At 44.1% G+C, this 22,411-nt stretch overlaps 1 protein-coding gene across 7 annotated transcripts in view; it reads left to right on the top strand.

Moving 5' to 3' along the window:
* Positions 1-22,411, top strand: part of ZNF462 (zinc finger protein 462) — an 88,394-nt gene that overhangs the window by 23,433 nt on the left and 42,550 nt on the right. For 4 of the 7 annotated variants that reach the window (XM_053931885.1, XM_053931884.1, XM_053931881.1 and 1 more), the window contains exons 1-5: positions 14,786-14,845; positions 15,022-15,132; positions 15,227-15,412; positions 15,576-15,826; positions 16,462-21,986. In XM_053931885.1, the coding sequence (XP_053787860.1) occupies positions 15,607-15,826; positions 16,462-21,986 (5,745 nt within the window). In that variant the 5' untranslated portion in view covers positions 14,786-14,845; positions 15,022-15,132; positions 15,227-15,412; positions 15,576-15,606. Of the gene's footprint in view, positions 1-14,785; positions 14,982-15,021; positions 15,133-15,226; positions 15,413-15,575; positions 15,827-16,461; positions 21,987-22,411 lie in introns of those variants that run through there. The other 3 variants (XM_053931886.1, XM_053931882.1, XM_053931883.1) reach the window with 3 other exon arrangements.

Raw genomic sequence — 22,411 nt, 5'->3', positions numbered from 1 at the left:
TAAAGGTCTGGTCCTCAGCTGGGGAAAAGTGGCAGAACTCCAGCAAATTTCTAGAAATAAAAACCTAGAGAAGTCTCTAAAACCACAGCGGTTGCTGGGACTTGCACAATATTCTACAGCTTGCAACAATACAGCAGCATGAAGCTGGGATGACACTGATGGCTTAATATTTTTTGTGATCTCCTGGGGTGTTTTTTTGTGGGGGTGAAAATCTTAAGGCGAGAACTTTGCTTCTGTTCTCTTGGTGGCATTGGCTTGGGTAGCTTTGTTTTTCTTTGAAAACTGATAGCAGAAGAGTATCCAACCATCAGGAGTGGAGCCATTATATGTGGGGCTGTGCAACAGGAGCCAAAGTTTAAAAATAAAATACCAGGCTGCCTTCCTGAGGATCCAGACATAGCAAACACACACACACACACACACACATACACAGGACCTTGGCTGGCCACGGTTGTATCAGTTACAGAGCTCAGAGCAGCAGACAATGAGAACCAAAAAGGGAGCCTTGTTCCTCAAAAAGAAAGAGGAAGAAATACAAGGCTTCTGTAGCCTCAGATGGCAGTTTTTTGGTGTGCACGGGAGGCCCCTCAGCAGCAGCAGGTTGAGGGACAGACAAGTGCCAGTCATTCCTGGTGATGTTTGCTGTAGAGGCTTCCCGGCACTCCCTTCTCTCTCTCCCACATTTTCTCTGCCCTACTGAGTAAGGGGTCTGAGCTGAGCAGTCTTTTTTGAGAATGTGTTCCTTTCTTAAGAGAGAAAAGCAGTGGCTTTTATGTCATGCTGAGTGCTGAGTGATCGGGCTGACAAACAGCTTCAGAAGAAAGGAAGGACCAACTATTTTAGCTTCAGAGCTGTGTTGCTCATGTGTTTACTGTTGGACTGTAGAAATAGCAGATGATCAGATCATCTTTCTAGAAGACCTGGAGGATGAGAGGCATACAGAGGAGATAGTGGATATACCAGGAAGAATAATTTTGACAGAAGAGCAGAAAGGTATGGTTTAGTGCCAGGAGTACAGCTTGGGAAGTGAGGCAAGTTATGTTAGAAAGGAATGGTCTTTTGAAAGAAAAGGTGACTCTACTCAGACAAACAAGTCTAGGAACCTACGAAGATACAATTCTTCATTAATTATGAATGTGGAGAGGGATGAAGGCGGCGAAAGATTTAATCCTTTTTTGCCTGCTTCCTCGAAGTGCTGGTCTGATCTCACACCAGCTCCCATGGCATTTGTGAGCTGGGCTGGCCAGGGTGGGAAGCCAGGGTTCCTCCAGGGTCTGGGTGTGGAGCAGCTGGGATTGTTCTTCTCTCAGGCGACGCTGACAGAAACTGTGTGCACAGTTTCTGCAGAGGCAGCTGTGCACAGCCTTACCTGTAGCCTGTGTGCCACCTCAGGTGTGCTGAAAGATTGGAGCCCATGCTTTTGACTGCATGACATGCCCAGATGCACCTTGTAGTAAGTGCAAATCGAGTTTTTAGCCGGGTGTCTTCCAACTGCACCAAGAATGTTTGTGTATCTGAGTTTACAGCTACAGGTAGAAGAAAAACCCCAAACACCCAAAGGAGAGTTGTTTTTCCTCATCTCTGCCCAGGCAAAGTAGCAGTCACAGCTGCCCTTGACACACTTGGCTTTCAGCAGGGCTCAAGGCTGGTTCTGCTCTGCAGACATAGGATGAAGCATGCTCAGTGTGCTTCTTTTCAGCAGGAATGCCAGCAGTATCTTGGATTACTACAGAGGCTGCTCTGTGTCTGTAAGCTCCTTTTGCAGAGTTTGGGTTCACATGAAATGGGATCAGGAGTCCTTGGTAGGCTGTGCATGGCTCTGAGCACAGAGCCTTTTGGAAAGACGTGTTTTCTTAGACATACAGACTCTCAGTAGGGAACACTTATTTTATTGAAAAACCTTATTTTCAGAAAAACTATAGTAGCTTCACATACTGGTTGAACATAGGCTGAAGGTGATGTGATGCCTAAAGGTTTTGTAGGACGTGATTCTCGTACAATCTATCTATAAAATACCTTTGTCTTGCTTGTGGTGATATTCAAACAATGAATGATAGGTGCAACTGTCAGCATGTGAAAACTAATTGCTTGGTTTGCTGCTGTTGTAAATTTTGTCAGCCAGAGTGGAGTGGAAGTGTGCACATGCTTTGTGGCTCCAGCTAGCATGTGTGAAAGAGAGGTCTGATTAAATCAAACTTCCTCTTCTATGGTCTTGAATATCTCCTGCTTAAAAAAAGACATTAAGGAAGACCCAGAGAGTTCCTCTTGCAGGTATCTTTATGAAGGTGCTATAAAGGGAATTTCTTTGATAATTGCTAGTAAGTATTGAATGGGATTTTGTCCAGATCACTTGCTAGAACAGAATTATTATGATGTTTCTGATTATTTAGAAGAGTTTGGGAAGAAAGACTCAGCAGTCTGGGCAAAGTTCTGTTAAGAAAAAAGCCTCTCAGATCATCCAAGAATTTTAGTTTTTCTAGCTGCCAGCCCTGCAAAACAAATATTCTTCCTCACCCTCATAAAAAGCTTCCCCAAAAAACCCAGTTTTTTTACCATGTACATCCTCCACTGCAATGTCAGGTAATATGAGGGTTAGACCTTGTTCACCAGCCCCAAACTCCATCTCTATTGGTATTCTTCTCTGCAGCTCTGACATTTTGCTGAGTTGACCTAAATTCTTCAGCAAAAGGCCTGGATTCTGTGCAGAAAGGTGGAAGTGGCAACTCCAGCTAAAAAATAAATACAAAGATAAATAAAGAGCATCAGTTATATCCTTGTGTGTGGTGTTTTAATTTACTCTTCCTTCTGGAATTACAACTTCTGCTACGCTGGAGAGCTTTTTCATTTCTTCTTGTGGAAAGTTGGCACTGGGATTCCGGGACAGTGACACAGGAAGGTAGCGTGGCATCGCAGGGAAGGGCTGGAGTCTGGAAAGCCACTTCGTGCTGCTGGCTGTGCCACAGGCCAGCTGTGTGACCTGGAGCCAAGGCCGCTTCACTTCTTTGTGGTTCTCCACTACCAGGTAAAGGAAGAAGGTTTTTTTGTGGCAGACTCACTCAGCTTGCTTTTCACACACACAGAGCCCACCAACAAGTGTGGCCTGAACTTAGAGAGTCAAATAAATAGGTTGTGATTGGATGGAATAGAAGGTCAGTATTGCTGCCTGAAATACTTACAGATATCTGCCTTTTTGTTTCTCATCTGCAACTTGAAATCGTGAGCCTTCAGATTTCATTTTGAATTTGCAGCTGTTTGAAAACCAGGGTGATACTTCAGTCTTTGCTGTCTCTGAGAGCAAAATTCTGCTGAACTTAATGACTTGTCTGTGATAAATGAATGGAAACCTGAAACATATGATCCTGTCTTTTGTCACGCTCCAGTGTTCCATAAACAGCAGAAGGGAAAATGAAATTTGCGCAGAACTGATTGTACACTTCTCCCATAGACACTTAGTCAATGAGGTCATAAATTAATGTGGAACTTTGACTCTGTGTGCATTCCTGCAAACAAGAACCCACGCCTGAATGAATGCTTATTGCTAGAAGTGAATTTAAAAAAAGTGCAAATGCCTCTTATTCAAATGACTTTTAAAAGGGAAAAAGTCTAGAGTGGACTGCAGACCACATTATGTTCTTTTTTTTCTTCCATAGCGTTCAAGGACGCTAGCTAAAAACAAATAGAATGTCTCAGAATACTCTTTGTGTGAATTCTGGTGTCATCAGGTTCATGTATGCCTCTTTTGGTATGAAAGAAACAGGGAGCAGATCCACATGACTCACAAGTGGTGTTGCTGAATGCAGTGTCTGAAGAGCTGTTCACTTAGCTGGACTCTTAATGCAAGGAGAACATCTTGTTTATATATGTGATTGTCCTTGTCTCCTCGCCATTTGTAAATTAAAAGACACACCCTGTCCCTTTCAACTACCATAAATCTTTTTTTTTTTAACAGCTGAGTCTAACATAGGTCTTTGCACTTTTTTTCTGGTTTTCTTTGCTTGTTTGTTTCTTTTCCTTGCTTGCTTGTTTCCATCTTTATTCCTTTTGTAGGAACAAAATAGAATTCTTTATGGGATTCTGCTTTGAACTTAATCTTGCTTTATTTTAAAATTTCCTTGAGCTGGAGGATTCAATGACCCTTGATCTACTGAAAGTACTTAGATGTATGACTTGGAAAAGCAGCAAGTTGAGAAGGTTTTAAGTGTCTTCCCTTTAAGTCAAACTTGGTTCCTTTTTTTTTTTTTTTAATGGTTCTACAATAATCAGTAAAGATAATAGGAATTATGTACCCATTTGCTTTGGAACTGTGAAATGCAGCACATGTGCCTGTCATTATCATAGGTGAATTTACTTTGTTGAAATCACTGAGAGCCAGAAAACCCTTCCTTTGCTTTCAGAACATTACTTCTGAATTTCCCAGATTAAAAGGCAAGCTAAATTCCATAATTCTGTTTATATCTCATCATGCTGAGGGTTCTCTTTGGTTTACAGATGGATTTTAAACCACTACAGGGCTTCAATCTTCCTGGATTTCTTTTGCATATTTTGAAACTTTTTTTTTTTTTTTTGCTCCATCTTTCTTAGCTTAAAAATATATTACCCACTCCTATCCACTTTTGCATGTAGAGTAAATGTTAAGGTTTGCCTAGCCATGGAGTTATTTAGACAGACCCACTTCAGTTCCAAACAGCCTTTTTGGGACCCAAAGCACGTAGCCAAAAGCAGAACACCTGTCCTGAAGAGCCACTGTCCCACCAATTTTCAGTAATGCAATAAAATAAGGGTTTTTCTGAGGCCAGGTCTTATTAGAAGACCATTTATTGGCCATTTATTTAGTGCTTCTTCTGAGGCTTGTCTTTATTGCTTCTTATTATTCACAAAACCAAAACCCTGACAAAGCCTGAGTTGCCACTGGACTGTCTTTTCTTGAATTTGTCTAAGAATCTTGGTGGGGTTTTAAGTGCATTTTGTTTTTTCCTAATTGGAGACAGTTCAAGTTTTTACTGGGGACACATGTAAGTGCTTTTTAAAAAGTCCCTCCACACTGAATTTCCCCAAGAATTCTCCTCTTTTAGGCCAGGGAAACTGAAAATCCCTTCCAGTCTACTCTATTACAAAAATTAAGTATTTGGGCGCAGTTTTGGTTTTTTGTTTGTTTGCTTGTTTGCTTGTTTGCTTGTTTGTTTGTTTGTTTTTTACCTCAAGAGATCGTTTTTATCTTGGCAAATTAGTCTTGAACAGAACTTTCCTTGTGACATGAGACACTGGGGGTTATAGATGTAGTTTGGCAATTGTTTACATATTCTGGAGTGAAGTTTTTGCTTCACTTTTATCAGGTGTCATTCTGTATCTTTAGGGCCACATAATAATGGTTCTTCAAAATGAGATCATCTTATGACAATGGAGACTGATTATTTTGTTCTAAAATTAGATTTTGTTACCTTCCTAGATAAATTTAAATGCTAGAAGATTGCTGAGTTTCAAATCATTAAATGCAGAGCATTTGCAACAGATGAAGAAAAACTAAGGTGTTGTGTAATGGACTTGCAGAAGAGAAAAAAAAAACTCTTAAGAGTTCTGTAATGTCCACATATTTGCAAGGATTGTAGCTTTTGAAGGATGCAGTTGCTTATAATCTAAGCCCTTATTAAAAAGAAAATCGGGGTGTTTTTATTCTTTATGGTCTATTCCCTGTATGAGTATTTCTTAGGATGAAGAAAAAGAAATTGGATGTCAGTGGCTGACCCTCAAACAGCTTATTTAAAGCAAAAAGATTAAACTAGGACAGAAGAACTCCATTAGGATCTTCAATCTCTTGCCATTTTTGATACAACTGAGCTATACTACTAGATTTCTTCTTAATTTGAATGCATTCATAGTAGTCAGGGGCACAAGATGTTTATTACTGGGAAGACATGAAATAAGGTTAACAAGAGGTCGGTTGTGTTTTTTTTCTTTTTCTTTTTGTGTGGGAGATTGTTCTTAATTATTACCTGCATAACGAAGTATATTTTTTTACAGACAGGTACTAACAACTTTTTCTTTGTTTTAATGTAATAGTTTCTAATTCCTGTTTGATTAAACCACTTTCTGGCTGGAGAACTTTCATTAAGCCTGGTCAATTCACAAATGTTGTGATCCATAGTTGCAGGATCACTCAGAAGTCCCTTTCCTCCAATCCTGAAGTACACTGTAATGTTCCACTTGGTTTCTTCTAGAGCCTGTCTGCCATCTATGTATCACATTAATGATTATGATTATGAGCCAGAGTGCTATTTTAAGTATTTTGCACTCGAGCTTTGTATTACTACACCAGCTGCAAAAATTTGATTCCTGGAAGGAGTAAGTGAGTGAAAATGGGGAGCAAAAGGAGCAAGGTTCTCATTTATACCCAGGACGTTGCACTCATAGTGTACCTCAACATGCAATCCAAAGGATTATATCTATAGCTGAAGTTGTTTGGGGCAAAGAATTTTGGGCAACGTGTTAGCAGCAATTTGTTCCTCCTTTTCTGCAGCATCCCTTCTCAGCTGGCAGGACCAGCATCTTACTGCCACCACCACAAAACAGACAGAGGACCTTCACTTGCCCAGGTGGACAAGAACTCTTGGGAGGGGTTGTTAGGGAAAAAGGTGTCAGCCTAGTGGTAATCACTGGTCTGAGGTCTGTCAAGTGCTGGAAAAGTGTATGTTCTTTTACCTGGGGCAGAGATACTGGCTGCCATACTGCATGTGAGTCAGTGGGCAAATAAAACTGTATATTCTGTCTGGTATTATAAATGGGTCAGTGATGGACTTGTATTACCTGAGGAAATGAACTGGCAGACAGAGAAGCTTCTGCTTGATGCCCTGCAAATGTCAAATATAGCAGAAAGCTGGGGGAAGGGGAGGGATAGCTGGAGACAAAGGCAGTGTTAAAATAGCCAGGATGTCTGTGGAGCTCCTCAAACAAACAAGTGCTTCTGAGGGGTAGCCTGGAAGAGCTGAACAATCTTTAGACTTCGTTAATCAGTATTTTCTTACCCTCCAGCAGGGTTTCAGCAGTGGATCTTGCTTTATAATTGGAGTCATGCATGAGGTGGGTTTGCGTTTGCATGAGGTGGTGTGCTGTTGCACTCAGCTTTGCTGGCTGGTACAGAGCATGAATTCTGGTGCTTTGGTTTTATGGGGTTAAAACCATTCCTCTAAAAGTCCTTTTCCATCCTCTCGACATGCTCTCTTGTACTTCTAAAGTACCTCTGGAACATGTAAGATCTCTGGTGGACTGAGGGGGAGAGGGCTTCTTACTCCTCAGGGTCCTTAGGAAGCTGAGCTCTTATGGGTGAGAAAGACAGGCACAGGGCTATGGCTCACTTGGATCTGATCCAGGCAATGTTCCTTTGGTTCCCAGCTGCCCTGTGAACTTCTCTTAGTGAGTCTTGAGGGACCAAACAGGGTAATGGGGTGCCAAATTAGGGAAGTGATTTCTGGCTGGAAGATTACTCCTCTCACCAGACAAGTTCAATCTTTGTCACCACAGCTACATCAGGTCCAGTTCAGTTTCTGCACTTAAAGGAGGAACATGAGTCCAGAAAAGCAACTTTTCACGCACATCTTTCAAGCTAGTGATATTCTGGCTTTATTTGGCATCACATTTTTTTTAGTTGGAGCCCCAAAGCAGAGCTTTGTATTTGTGGTTTCTGAGTGCTAGTGACTTGGTTTTCACCTCTGTGACTACACTCAGAGTGCCTGCATGTGTTTTAAACCAGCTGTGTTGGCTGGTATAATCTCAGATCTCTTAAGATTAAAATTCTGTGGCCCGTAAAATAATCCAGCAGTCTCTGTGTTCCCATGGTTTAGCTCTGTCACCAGTTTCTAAAGCTGTATTTAGACTCTGCAAAAATACCGTGCTTCTTGCAAACTGAGATTTGGTCCTCTTTAAAGCTCGCAGCTCACCAGCCACAGCACTGCCAGTGGCCATGGAATGGAGCATTGAGTTCAGGGTGAATGGCAAGATTACTTCTAAAGGCACTGGATGGAGGGTGTTTTAAGGGCAGATGGCTATCAGGAGATAATCTTTTCTCTCTTCAGACTTTGTGGCTGTTCTTTCAATCCACGGTCCAGCGGGGTATGTGGTGGAGTTTGTCGTATCTGGTTTGCAACTGGCAGGACCCACTTTTAAGCAGCTCTGACTTTTCTTGGCAAGATCGAGGTCTTTGCTGGGGTTGTGCCAAGCTGAGGAGCCTGCTCCTCCCCTGCTCCTTCCAGGGTGAGGCTGGTAATGCATCCTTTGTGTAAAAGCTCCTGGAAGGTATTTGCAATGCATGAGAAGGAATTAGGTTGTTTCTGGAGTACCCGGGCACGGTGCTGCCGTGTTCTTCAGCACCACCTACTGACATCTTCCTCTCCCTCTCAGCTCAGCATACCACCGGGGTTTGCACCTCTTTCTTAACTCACAGCAACAGCATTACTCGAGGTAATTAACAATACACTCTTGGCTGGAAATTAGAAACCCCAGACCCCAGTGCATTCAGTTCCATTGTGCCATATGGGGAGCACTAATGAGCAGGGTACAAAAGCCAAGCTGCTTGGCTCTGGTGTCTGTTTTCCTCAGCTGGGCCAGCCCACTTGCCCCTTGTGTCTGTGCAGAAGAGCACTGAGGGGCTTGGTTGTGCTGGGGAGGTGAATGACTTGGCTCATGTCCTGTTAGTACAGGAACCAAGTGGCAAAACCAAATTTCTATTGTAAATTTCTGTCCCATCCTGTTTCACCTCCCTCTTAAACTAGTTTTGTGCAGCAAATTAAGCATCATACGAAATAAGGGAGAAAGTCCTACTCTGACCATCCAGTTGTTCAGATTCTCATATATATATTTAGTGTCTTTCTGAATTCTGTAGGGATTAATAACTTGCCATGAAAGTAATTCAGAAGATCAGAAGAACCCATCCTAGCCTTGCTTGGGGCAAGAGCATTTAATGTTTGAGAGCCTTTCTCATCAGGGAAGTTCTTTATCCTCAGACGCTGTTGCCTATGCTCTGTATCAGGTACTGCCTCACAGCTAACCCAAAGGAAAGAGGGACAAAAAAGGCTAGAATTGTAATTTGTATGACAGTCTCAGTTTGTAGTTTAATAAGATAGTGGCATTTTATTTGCAATCTACTTTTATTTCAAAAATTTGAAGTTTGAAAGTATCCTTCAGGTATTCAGATGGCCTCTTAATATATATTTTTTTAACAGAACAGGTATATATGTAGAGCCCAGGACAGAAAGAAAGAGAAGAAACATTATTTGTGGGAAAAGAAGGAGTCATCAGCACTTAGGTAGCTTGAGTCAGTAAAGCCCTAGCAAAACCAGATAGGTTCCACTATCTGTGATTCTCCTTTCACACCTTCCTCTAAAATCCATGGTGTGCCTTTATTCTGCTGTGGTCTTACAGTGAGATGGCTAATAGGTATTAATATTCAGTAACTACATTTTTCTGGGGTTTTGGATTTTTTGTTTATTTGTTTTACCTTTTTTCCACCCCTATTTTTGAGAAGTCATAGTCTTGGGGAATCAGTTGAGTTGATACCAGTGTATCCATCATTTTGACCCATTTAATCTTATTTATGTGAGAGGTTCTTGAACCGGAAAAAAAAAAAAGAAAGAAAACTGAACCGTGCTTCTGGCAGCAATGAGAATCATCTCTTCCATAAGCTTTAAGAATGTGGTTTATATTTTTTTTTTAATGTAGAGGATTTTGCAAGCTGTGATAGATTTAGTGTGCTATTGGGTATGTTAAATGTCTGTATTCAGGAACATAACTAAATATCAACTGTATGCGGATCAGCAGAGTTAGCCATCCTATTTTCCAAGACAGGGAGATTTCTGAAAAGTTTTCTGAAAAGCATGTGTAGAAGATCTCCTTTTGTGAAATCAGATCTGGAACCCACTTCAGGCTCAAACAGTCTTTCAGGTAGCTAGATAAGGACATTTTGGGAAGAAAATGAGTTTGTGTCTGCTCAGTTTAGATTGTATTATTGATTTGTAATGAATCCCCAATAGCAAAGTTCTTCCTGAAAATACTTTACATTTTAATATACATTTCCATGTAAGTCAAGGGAAATATTTACTGGAAGAATGGAATCACAGGCATCAGCTAACATATCTCTTATGTCCTTAACTGTTGAGTTTCAGAATGGAACAAACAACCCAAAACTGAATGTATGGAGATATTGATAATTACAGCTGTATCCAGTGATACAGTTTTATCATTAATTCCTTTACAGGAAAATATGAACCACAAAGTATGTATATTGTGGAGTTGCAATCCAGCCCATGGAGTTCTATCAAAACACAGTTGTATCAAATAAAAAAGCAAACAAAAATAGTGAAAAAAGAAATGGTATTTCAGTTTAGTTTATGTTGTTACCAGCTCAGAGAAGTAACTCCAAAGACAGTCCTCATAGGACCAAGAATTTCAATAGCTTGACTGGAATTCAGTCATTGAAAAAGATCTATGAGTTGAGTAGGTTTACCTGACTGTAGTTGTTAGTTGAATTTATTCCCTGAATTCTTAATTAATTATGGGGTTTCCTTTCATAAATGAAAGGTGAGGCTGGCTTCCTCCAGTTGGAACAGCCTTCAGGTTTCCAGTTTCTCAAATGTGTTAGTTTTTGCATTAATCTTATGATTTTGTTTGTTTTGTCCTCATTTTTGCTGTGGTGACCTTACATTATAAAAAGTGTTTAAGAAGAAAAAAATCAGGGAAAAAAAAAAAAAAGCCCAAAACCCCAAATCCAAAGATGAGAGCTGGAGCTCCACTGTAAATGGGCTGAACCTGGCCAGGAGCCCAGGCAGCAGGGCTGGAAGGTCGTCAGCACAGCTGTAGGCATTGGTTTAAAACCCAGGCTTCCCTAGCAGTGAAAAATGCCTGAGGTGTTACTCATGGGAATTTTGAAAACTTGTCTTATCTGTAATTACATGCCAGCAAATTTAGTTTCCGTGGTATTTGGTTAATTTCTGGAAGGGTGGGGAAGACTGGAAAAACCTCGAGGACCATGAAGTCCAACCATCAGCCAGCACTGCTCATGTTCATCCACAAAACCGTGCCCCCAAGGTACACATCCACATATCTTTTAAATACCTCCAGGAAGGGTGACTCAGCCACTTCCCTGCTCCCTGCTTGGGGGAAGAAATTTTCTCTTCAGCTCCACCTTTTTGTTGAGTAAAATGAACGCTCTGAGCCCCACCTCAGTTGTGGGGTTGAAGATGCCTCTGATCATCTGACCAGAGGAAGGGCTGGGGAGCTGGAGATGCCTTTGTTTCACATGCAGTGTTACTAATGCTGAGCTGGAAGCTCGCGGATTGTTGTGTGGTCTGACTGACCTTTTTAGTTATGGTTGTACATGTGCATATTCTTAACTTGTAGAAGCTCTGCTGACTCCATCTCAAAATATAACGGATGGGTAGTCAAACCACAGAAGCTCAATTTTGAGGTCAGTGCCTTGGGCTTCACAATTAATTTTGTATTTTGAAGCTTTAAAACCAAACTTAAACATAATGATTTGTACTAGTTTGGATGCTGCCAAATTCTGTAATTACTGTTGTTCAACAAGTACAATTATCTTTTGTTTTGGATTTTTACAAACCTCAAAATCTAATGCAACTGTGTCTCAGATGTTCTCAGGCATTTATGAGTGTAGAGGAGGATGCTGTAGATGATTTGAGACCACCTTGTGTCTTTAAAACAGTGTCTTTGAGGATCTCTGTTGCCCAGTGTTTTGAAAGCTTTTTGCTCATAAGAAAAATAAGAATACCTCTATATCTAAGAAGACATTGTAAATGCAAATTAGCCAGACAATGGCATTTTAATAAAGTTTTGTGAGGTTAGCATTGCATTAGTAAGGGTATTTTAGAAGTCACATTATTTATACACAATGTGGTCTCAAGAGATCGCTTGTGAATCTGTTCAAGGTCTTCTGGGATTTATGGATTCATTTAATGGTGGTTTTGTTTGGTTGCTTTGGGTTTTTCTTCCCACACTTCTGCTGCTGAGTTAATAGATTTGGTAATTCCTGTCTCACTCCACCTCCATTCCCCTCTAAATTTTCTTATTGCAAATGTAAAGGATTATGGAATGAATTAGCTTAGCTGACCATGATGGAGATGTGTGAACCTTGCTTAATCTCCGTGGCTCGGGATGTGTCTTGCCAGTGTTTCAACATCTGCGCTTGAAAATGGTCTTTGCTCTTTTCACTGGGTGAATATCTCCTGGTGTCATGTCCCATGGGGACAAAAAAGAAGAGAGATGCACATTGTGTTACAGTTTCTTTTGATACGTGAGCTCAAACTGGCAGTGTGTGTTTTTAGCCCTTACACAGCGGTGGGATTTTAAAGACAAATGGTAGAAATGGTAGAGCAGAATGCCTTACAGAAGGCTTCATCCTGCTCTTAGCAGGTGATGCATGGTGAAAACATCACACTGAAGTCCCCTCAGCTGTACTTGATGTTTGTTCCTCACGGGAAGCAGTAAGATTAACCTCTTCTTGGGCTTGGTACTACCTTTGTGGTGCAGACCCTGCTGAGATTCAAGCAGGAACCCATTAGAGAGTCTCCATCATTTTTGTAATCAGCAGCTATTAATGATATCTCTCAACACAAGGTTGGTTTAAGCTTGTGTAGACAGCAACCAGCATCCTTAAGGATGCATTCTCCAAGCAGCAGTGCATGCTGGAGATGAATGAAGATTGTGGTGGTTTTCACCTCTTGGAGCTGCCAGGATTGTTTTTTTTTTTTTTTTTTTTTTCATATCCTAAGCGCTGATCTCCCTTCTGGTTTTCTATTTCTATTTCATAAGCTGGCCTTAAGTTTTCCAAAAGAGGCGGCGTTTCTCAGTGATGTTTCTAAAGGGTCTGAAGTTTTCGGGGGGCTGAGGAGGGGGAGGGCTGAGGGGGGGGAAGAGTGAGTTTTTTTGTGTGCTCGCCTTGTTTTTCATCTCTTCCACACAATGGAGCTTTCAGAGAACCTCTCTTAAAAGGCATAGCTACAGCCTTTGTGTGAAGGGTGTGTCTGCTGGCAGGGTTTGCTGATGCAGACAGGCTGGGTGGTGATTAACAAAGGTCATTAGACTTTGGAATCTGGCAGGGGAGTGGGGTGGTGTGTCTTCTGCGCCAAGCAGGAGAGCTCCCCAGGGACAGGCCCGGCTGGAGGCTTCCCGCCTGCTGTCCCCCCTCACTCCCCCGCGCCTCCTCCTCCTCCTCCTCCTCCTCCTGCTCCTCCTGCTCCTCCTGCTCCTGGGAGGCTCAGCTGCGTGTCTCCTCTGCCTGTAGGACATCTTGGACCAGTGTCTTGACGCTGTGAATGCAGCGTTTGTGGAGCGAACCGCCTCATTTTGTCATCCATGGGACAGGGGAACCCAACCCTGAGGAGGAGGTTTGGGGAAACCCAAGCCTTCTGCTGAAGGAGAGAAGGTGCAGCTTTGAGGAGGGCGCAGGGGGAGGAGAGCAGAGACGATTTAGAGGGCAAAGCCATGCCAGGAGAAAGCGAGATGTGATTCTGGAGGATGGTGATTTTTAAAGCATCACCTAAGGAGGAGGAGTTAAAAAAGAGGGGGCGGGGGGGGGGGGGAAGAAAAGGAAAAAAAAAAAAAGAAAAAAAGGCTGGTGTGCTTGAGCTGAAGCTGAGATAAGTGAGGCCATGTTGTGCATAGGCAAGAAGCTCTGAGGCTCTGAGTGCAGGAGTTGTCTGAGCTAAAATGGCTGCTCCCAAAGCTCAGAGGACTAGGGCAGCTTAGTGAGTCTTAAAGCTTCAGTGACGCAGGGGCTCATATCTCTTGAAAGTGTGATAAACACATTCAGTAGAGCTGTGGCTTGTTTGGCTGAGATGAAAGGACTAAGCTTGGGGGATGGGTAGTGAAAACTGGATGATCTGCTTTTCTGTGAAGTGCTCTAAATGCAGGAGTCGTCTGCTCCATGGAAAAAATTTGTTTTCAGGTCTAATGGACTGTGCTAAAGGAGACGTGGGGTGGGGCTTCACTCACTGCTGTAATTTGATCCAGAGCAGATAGCAACCTCTTCCACACAATTTGGTCTGGTGCTTGCACATAAAAGCTTGAGTATCTCGATTATTGTAACTTTGTTAGCTGAAAAGAAGCTGGTGCAGCGTTCATTTTCTTTATTGGTGGTGAGAGGCAGTGGGGGGAGAGAAAGGGCACAGTGCAGCCTGCAAAGTAATGTAGGTAAATGTGAGGAGAGCCTCTGTGCTCAGACTGTCCGGAATTTGACTAGCTAGAAGTTTATTTTAGTAGGATATCAGAAGAAGCATTCCTTCATCTAAAATCCTGGTGCACTGCCCTCTATTTTTTTCTGTGCCTTAGTGTTTTGGAGCTTTCTCCTCACTTTGTAGGTTGCTTCCTCCATACTCTACATACAACAAACACATGGAATTTAAATTGCTGTGGACTGCCGTTGTGTCTTGGACGTCTGAAATACTCCATTTGTCATCCTTTTCCAGCAGAAAAGGAAGCATGGAAGCTTAAAGAGGCAATTGCTGTATTAGCGTAGGTAGGTAGCTCTTGTGCCTAAGCGCTGCACAGGGTAGGAGGGTCTAAGTCTTTTGTTTGGCTTCTGCTTTGTATCTCCTGTCCTTCATGGCAGTGCAACCCTCTGTCACAGGATTAATTGTCACAACTAAACCACTCTTCTTCACTGTATCTTATGTTGCTTTGTACTTGAAGGTATGCAGGGCTTTTGGATAAATCAGGGACGTCATAATGACTCTTGAGTCTTTGTAACTCGTGTTTCCATTGTACTTTTTCAGTATGGTTGTTCCCGTTGCTGTCCTTTTCTTCCTCCGGCTGCCTCCATCCCCCAGGCTGCTAAGGCACAAAGGTCTTCTCCCTAGAATAGACTGAATGTAAACATGTAAACATGTAAACTAAAATGTAAACATTTTAACAAAGAGTGGAGGTGCCCTTAAAAGCTTGGTGGAAGTAGGGCAGAGCAAAGTATTCTGCCTTGGGTTCGCGTAAGTGTATCCTTGCTTGTAACCTTGCTGTTAGTTTTAGGCTTTCAATATCAGGACAGATAGGATGCTGTGATGAAAGACAGATTTCTCCCTGTGAAACCTTTTGATGGCATGGTAGTGAATGAGGCAGGAATTGGCAACTTCCAGGAAGGTTAGAGTGTGTCTCCTGAAGGCAGAAGCTGCTGTCTTCTGATTGTAAATTCCAGTGTATGACTGGGAGTAATGTGCCATTTCTCTGCACAAAGGCTGTGGTCTTTGAACAAGACCAAATTCTGAAAAACAGCCCGATGTAATGGAAAAGCCAAGAGGACAAAGTCCGTTGGATCAGTAGTCACTTGTCAGAGAGTTGACTGTTCACAGAGTTGAGTCAGCAGCTTGTGAGCTACCTAGATAGAACTTCTTGTGGATCTGAGTAGATGCTTCTTAATAAGGTAAGGAAAGGTTGAGTTCCACACTGCTATGTTTGTGGAATCTCTGCAAATGACTGAGTCATCAAAAGCTTGGTGTTACCTTGGTTTTTCCAGGATTTGTTCCAAAAGTGCTGCTGTAAATTCATATTGTTCTTCTTCTCTCCTTCTCCTGTTTTTCTTGCAGATTTTTCTAATGTAAAAGATCATCCTGAACCATGGAGGTCCTGCAGTGCGATGGCTGCGATTTTCGAGCTCCATCTTACGAAGACCTAAAAGCTCACATTCAGGATGTTCACACTGCGTTTCTGCAGCCAACTGATGTCTCTGAGGAGAGTCCTACCCAGCCGAGATCTGGTTCTATCAACGCTAGCAACCAGACCGAGGTTGAATTTTCTTCTGTAAAGGATGAATTTGCAATTGCAGATGACATAGCAGGTAAATCTCAACTCCAAGATTATCTCAGCTCTTAAGATCTCAGCTGTACCCCCTCTTTTACATGTGTCTTATTTTGGTGTGTTTAAGTTTCAGCCTTTGTTGTGTTTTAAAAATTTGCATTATCTTTATGGCTATGTCAGCAAAGCAGATATCTAGCATCAGCCATACTGGCTCTGACCATGGCTTTTTTTTTTTTTTTCTCCTGCAAATGCAAGCATGGAGGATGGTTTTATTTCCCGGCTTCTTTTCATGAGGTTCTTCATACTGATTTTTCATTTTCAGCTTTTCATGGTTATTTTACACTACCATGAACCACCTCAAAATTACAACATTTGTTAGTTTTCAAACTGAAACTAGTTTTATTTTTTCCCCCAAGAAGGTCATTTTGGAAACTATTCACCCAAAACTGTACACCACAGTCATTTATATGTAGAAATTATGCATAATGGCCACTTTCCTGACCATTTGCAGGTCTGTAGATATTACCATAAGTAAGTGAGGGAATCCTGTAATGGTTGTTGTCAGTTCAGGGTATGGTCACATTCTTAAGCATACAGGGTGGGTGAAGGAAAAGGCTTTTTATTTTATTTTATTTTATTTACAAATTTACGTATACACCTTAATTCTCATTTTAGGGCAAAATGCAACAAGTCAGATGGGGACTGGAAGTTACTATAGCCAGAGCCAGACTTTCTATGGCCAGCATATGGCTCCAAATCCTAAACCAACCAGCAAGTTTTTCCAGTGCAAGTTCTGTGTGCGTTACTTCCGTTCCAAAAACCTCCTCATAGAGCACACACGGAAGGTTCATGGAGCACAGGCTGGGGGGAGCTCAGTGGGGCCGCCAGCTTCTAGTTCCCTAAATTACAACATCATGATGCATGAAGGGTTTGGTAAAGTTTTCAGTTGCCAGTTCTGCACCTACAAGTCACCCAGGCGTGCGAGGATTATTAAGCACCAGAAAATGTATCACAAAAACAACCTGAAAGAGAGTTCAGCTCCTGCTGCTGCTGCTGCTGCTGCTGCTGCTGCTGTGTCTGAATCAACGTCTGCTTCTGTGCCAGTGCAGGAACCCTGCAAGGAGCTGCCGGCAGAGGTGGTGGAGCGGAGCATTTTGGAGTCGATGGTCAAACCCCTGACCAAGTCTAGGGGCAACTTTTGCTGTGAGTGGTGCAGCTACCAGACACCTCGGAGGGAGCGCTGGTGTGACCACATGATGAAGAAGCACCGCAGCATGGTGAAAATCCTGTCGAGCCTGAGGCAGCAGCAGGATGGAACCAGCGCACCTGAGGTGCAGAGTAAGAGTGCCCAGAGTGCCTCTCCAAACTCGAATTACATGTCCATGAACACAGCAGGACGTGAGATGTCGAGTGCTAATGTCTCTAACTTCAGGGGATCTATGGGCAATTCACTTATCAGGCCCAACTCTTCTACATCTTCGAAGTTTTCTTCTGTGTCTTACCCTCAAATGAAGCCTAAGTCACCTCACAACCCGGGCATGGTTAATTTGTCTGACAGATCCCGCTATGGAATTGCTGATATGACGAATTCTTCTGCTGACCTGGAAACAAGCAGTATGCTAAATGACTCCAGCTCAGATGAAGAGCTAAATGAAATGGACAGCGAGAATGGCTTAAACTCCATGGATCACCAGACCTCAGGAATGTCTGCAGAGCAGCTGATGGGATCTGATGGCAACAAACTATTGGAAACAAAGGGAATTCCCTTCAGAAGATACATGAACAGGTTCCAGTGTCCTTTCTGCCCTTTCCTGACAATGCACCGCCGAAGTATTTCCCGTCACATTGAGAACATCCACCTGTCTGGGAAGACGGCTGTGTACAAGTGTGACGAGTGCCCCTTCACCTGCAAGAGTTCCCTGAAGCTCGGTGCCCACAAGCAGTGTCACACGGGAACAACATCCGACTGGGACACCATGAACTCCCAGGCTGAGAGCATTGCCTCATCCCTGAATGACAGCACGGTGTCTTACGAGACTGGGAATATCAACGGTAGGAAGTCAGCTGGGATGATGGAACCTGTGCAGCCACAGCCGCCGCCGTCGCAACCACAGCAGCAGCAGCAGCAGCAACAATCACCCCAGCCCCATTCACAGCATCCATACAAGTGCACGTTGTGCAACTATTCCACCACCACTTTGAAAGGCCTCAGAGTTCATCAGCAGCACAAGCATTCGTTCTGTGACAACTTGCCAAAATACGATGGGCCGCCATCAAGTGCACCGCAGGAGAGCGAGGCAGATGCTCACCCCTCTGCCAGCACCGTGAAGAAGAGCCAAACCTCCATCCTTGGGCTCTCATCTAAAAATAACTTTGTTGCAAAAGCCCCTAGGAAGGTCTCAAATGACTTCCCTTTAGATCTCTCTCCCGTGAAAAAAAGAACTAGAATTGACGAAATAGCGAGCAACCTGCAGAGCAAGATCAGCCAAAACAAACAGCAGGAGGATGCTGTGATTAACGTAGAGGATGATGAGGAAGAGGAGGAGGACAATGAGGTGGAGATAGAGGTGGAGTTAGACAGAGAGGAAGAACAATCAGAACCAATGATAGAGGTTTCCAGTTCTTACACACCCCAGCAAATGTGGGGCAGAGAGGCTAATGATTCCCAGAAGGAGACAAGCTTTAGGAGCATGCAGCATGACTACAATTCCACCAATGGGGCGGAGATTGAGCTCACTTTGTCTGAAGATGAGGAGGACTACTACTCTGCTGTCAGCATGAAGGACCACCAGAGCCCTAATGCCTCTGTTCTGGGCAGCCAGTCCAACGTGTACGGTACCGACCAGAACAACGAGAATTCGGAGTTCAGTGACTCTGGCAGGCTTTACTACTGTAAACACTGTGATTTCAGCAACAAATCTGCCAGGAGTGTCAGCACCCACTACCAGCGAATGCATCCCTACATTAAATTCAGCTTTAGGTACATCCTGGATCCCAATGATCATAGTGCAGTGTACCGGTGTCTTGAGTGCTACATTGACTACACAAATTTTGAAGACCTGCAGCAGCATTATGGAGAGCATCATCCTGAAGCTATGAATGTACTGAACTTTGATCATTCTGATCTGATCTACCGCTGCCGCTTCTGCTCTTACACAAGCCCAAATGTTAGAAGCCTGATGCCACATTACCAAAGAATGCATCCCACAGTGAAAATTAACAATGCAATGATATTTTCAAGCTATGTTGTTGAGCAGCAAGAAGGGCTGAACACAGAGTCTCAGACACTGAGAGAGATCTTGAATTCTGCTCCAAAAACTATGGCAACCTCCACCCCTGTGGCTCGCGGGACTGGTGTGCCAGCTGGTTTTAACAAAAGTGCCACCAAGAGTTTCAGTCCTGAATGTGAAAATCAGAAGGAACCTTCAGTCAACACTGTGGTTGTTTACGACTGTGATGTGTGTTCATTTGCAAGCCCTAACATGCATTCAGTTTTGGTGCACTACCAGAAGAAGCACCCCGAAGAAAAGGCCTCATATTTCAGAATCCAGAAGACCATGCGCGTAGTCTCTGTTGACAGGGGCTCTGCCCTCGCCCAAATGTCGTTTGAACTGGGTGCTCCCATCTCCCCGAAACTCTCCAACTTGGCTTCTCAGCCTCCACCTCCCCCACCACCACCCCCAGACCTCTCTACTGAGCTCTACTACTGCAAACACTGTTCCTACAGCAACCGCTCCGTTGTGGGGGTGCTTGTCCACTACCAAAAGAGGCACCCGGAGATCAAGGTCACAGCCAAGTACATCAGGCAGGCCCCGCCGACCGCAGCCATGATGCGGGCAGGGGAGCTGCCACCGGGCATCCAGAGGCCACCAGTGTCCATGCAGCAGCTGGGCCGCGGTGGGTCTGAGAGCTCTGTGAACCCTCCGGAGAATGAAATGTTCTTCTGCCAGCACTGTGATTATGGGAACCGGACCGTGAAGGGTGTGCTCATCCACTACCAGAAGAAGCACCGCGACTTCAAAGCCAATGCGGATGTGATCAGGCAGCACACGGCCACCATCAGGAGCCTTTGTGACCGCGGCCAGAAGAAATCAGCTGGCAGCCTGCCCGCCCATACCTCCGGCACCGAGCGGGACAAGTCCAAGCTGAGAGCCCTCAAGTGCAGGCAGTGCAGCTACACCTCCCCTTACTTCTATGCATTGAGGAAGCATATTAAGAAAGACCACCCAAATCTGAAGGCCACGGTGACATCCATACTGAGGTGGGCGTTTCTGGATGGCTTGATAGAAGCTGGTTATCACTGTGAATGGTGCATTTATTCACACACAGAGCCGAGTGGCTTGCTTGTGCATTACCAAAGGAGACATCCCGAGCATTATGTTGATTATACCTACATGGCAACCAAGCTCTGGGCAGGTCCCGATCCTTCCCCTCCTGCCCTAGTGATGCCAACAGAAATGAAGACCTATAAATGCAGAGACTGCATTTTTGAGGCATCTTCAATTTGGGATATTACTAATCACTACCAAGCATTTCACCCTTGGGCCATGAATGGAGATGAATCTGTGTTGTTAGATATCATTAAGGAGAAAGATACTTCTGAGAAAACCATGCCACAGCCTGATGAAGGTGGGGTCAGGATGGAATCTGAAGACCAGATAGCAGCACCACAGATGGATCAGGATGCAGAGTGTGCAGAGGATCCCAGCCTTTCCCATGAAAAAACTGTCCAGCTGGCTTCTGCAAATCCTGCCATCTCTTCCACTCCATACCAGTGTACAGTGTGCCAGTCTGAGTACAACAACCTGCATGGCCTCCTGACACATTATGGCAAAAAGCATCCTGGCATGAAAGTGAAGGCAGCAGACTTTGCTCAGGATATAGACATTAACCCAGGGGCTGTGTACAAGTGCAGACACTGCCCATACATTAACACACGTATTCATGGCGTCCTCACACACTACCAGAAGCGGCACCCATCAGTAAAAGTCACTGCTGAAGACTTTGTGCATGACGTGGAGCAGTCGACTGACATTGCTCAGAACGACGTGGAAGAGACAAGCAGGATTTTCAAGCAAGGCTATGGTGCTTACCGCTGCAAACTCTGCCCCTACACCCACGGAACCCTTGAGAAGCTGAAAATCCACTATGAGAAGTACCACAATCAACCCGAATTTGATGTTTTTGCCCAGTCACCACCAAAGGTGTCTGCCTCAGTGGAGCCAGACATGGTGACTGAAATCAAGGCCTCCCCAGAAATTACTGCTGAGGATGTTGGAGAGGTCTCCATGCCGGCACCCCATTTCTCAAGTTCTCACTTAGTGTCACACACAGTTTTCCGGTGTCAGCTCTGTAAATATTTCTGCTCCACCCGGAAGGGGATAGCAAGACACTACCGCATCAAACACAACAACGTCCGGGCACAGCCAGAGGGCAAGAACAACCTCTTCAAGTGTGCTCTGTGCTCCTACACCAACCCCATCCGCAAAGGGCTTGCGGCACACTACCAGAAAAGACATGACATTGATGCTTACTACACTCACTGCCTGGCAGCCTCCAGGACAGTAAGCGACAAACCCAATAAAGTGATCATTCCATCTCCTCCCAAGGATGACACTCCTCAGCTCAGTGAGGAGCTGAGGAGGGCTGTAGAGAAGAAGAAGTGTTCGCTCTGCTCCTTCCAGTCCTTCAGCAAGAAGGGCATCGTGTCCCACTACATGAAGCGTCACCCCGGTGTTTTCCCTAAGAAGCAGCATGCCAGCAAGCTGGGGGGATACTTCACTGCCGTGTATGCTGATGAGCATGAAAAACCAGCTCCAGCTGAGGAGAGGAATGACTTTGAAAAGCCTGAGGTGGAGGCTGAGGCTCAGGAAATCGAGTGGCTTCCCTTCAGGTGCATTAAATGTTTCAAGCTGTCCTTCAGCACGGCAGAGCTGCTGTGCATGCATTACACTGACCACCACAGCAAGGATTTGAAGAGGGACTTTTCCATACTTGGAAGTGGCACCCGCTCTCAGAGCCCTGTCTACCAGTGCAAGCACTGTGATACAAAATTGCATAGCACGGCAGAGCTGACTGCACACTTGAATGGTCACAATGAGGAATTCCAGAAGCGTGCCAAACGTCAGGAGAGGAGGAAGCAGCTTTTGAGCAAGCAGAAATATGCAGATGGTGCTTTTGCAGATTTCAAACAAGAGAGGGTAAGGATTTGTGTGTCAGTCTCTTTCTCTGCCCCCTGCTTCCCACCAGGGAGCCCACCAATGCCCACTTGCATGTTCTCTTTGACAGCCAAATGACCACAGGCTAATGAATGACTCAGCGTGCCAGTGAGCTCCATAAGTCAATTACACATCCTGCTTTAATTTCCTCATCCATCCTCCCTAGGTTCTGTAGGAAACCTTGTTCCTCCCTACCACTTCCTTCAGTATTTTCTTTATCTTCTTTCCTCCCTCCCATGCTTCTGGAGAGCCATCTGTGTCTGACAGTCGCTTGTTCTTTTGTGACAAGGCTGCCATGTACTTTGTTGTGGATTCTCTACAAAATGTCCCATCCCCTTCTTCCATGTCCCTCTGGATAATACATCAGTTTTCTTCTCAACCTTCTCTCTCTCAGTCCTTTCTCTCGT

Source organism: Vidua chalybeata, chromosome Z, assembly GCF_026979565.1.
Source record: "Vidua chalybeata isolate OUT-0048 chromosome Z, bVidCha1 merged haplotype, whole genome shotgun sequence".
Lineage (NCBI taxonomy): Eukaryota > Metazoa > Chordata > Aves > Passeriformes > Viduidae > Vidua > Vidua chalybeata.
This window is presented reverse-complemented; position numbering and strand designations above follow the sequence as displayed.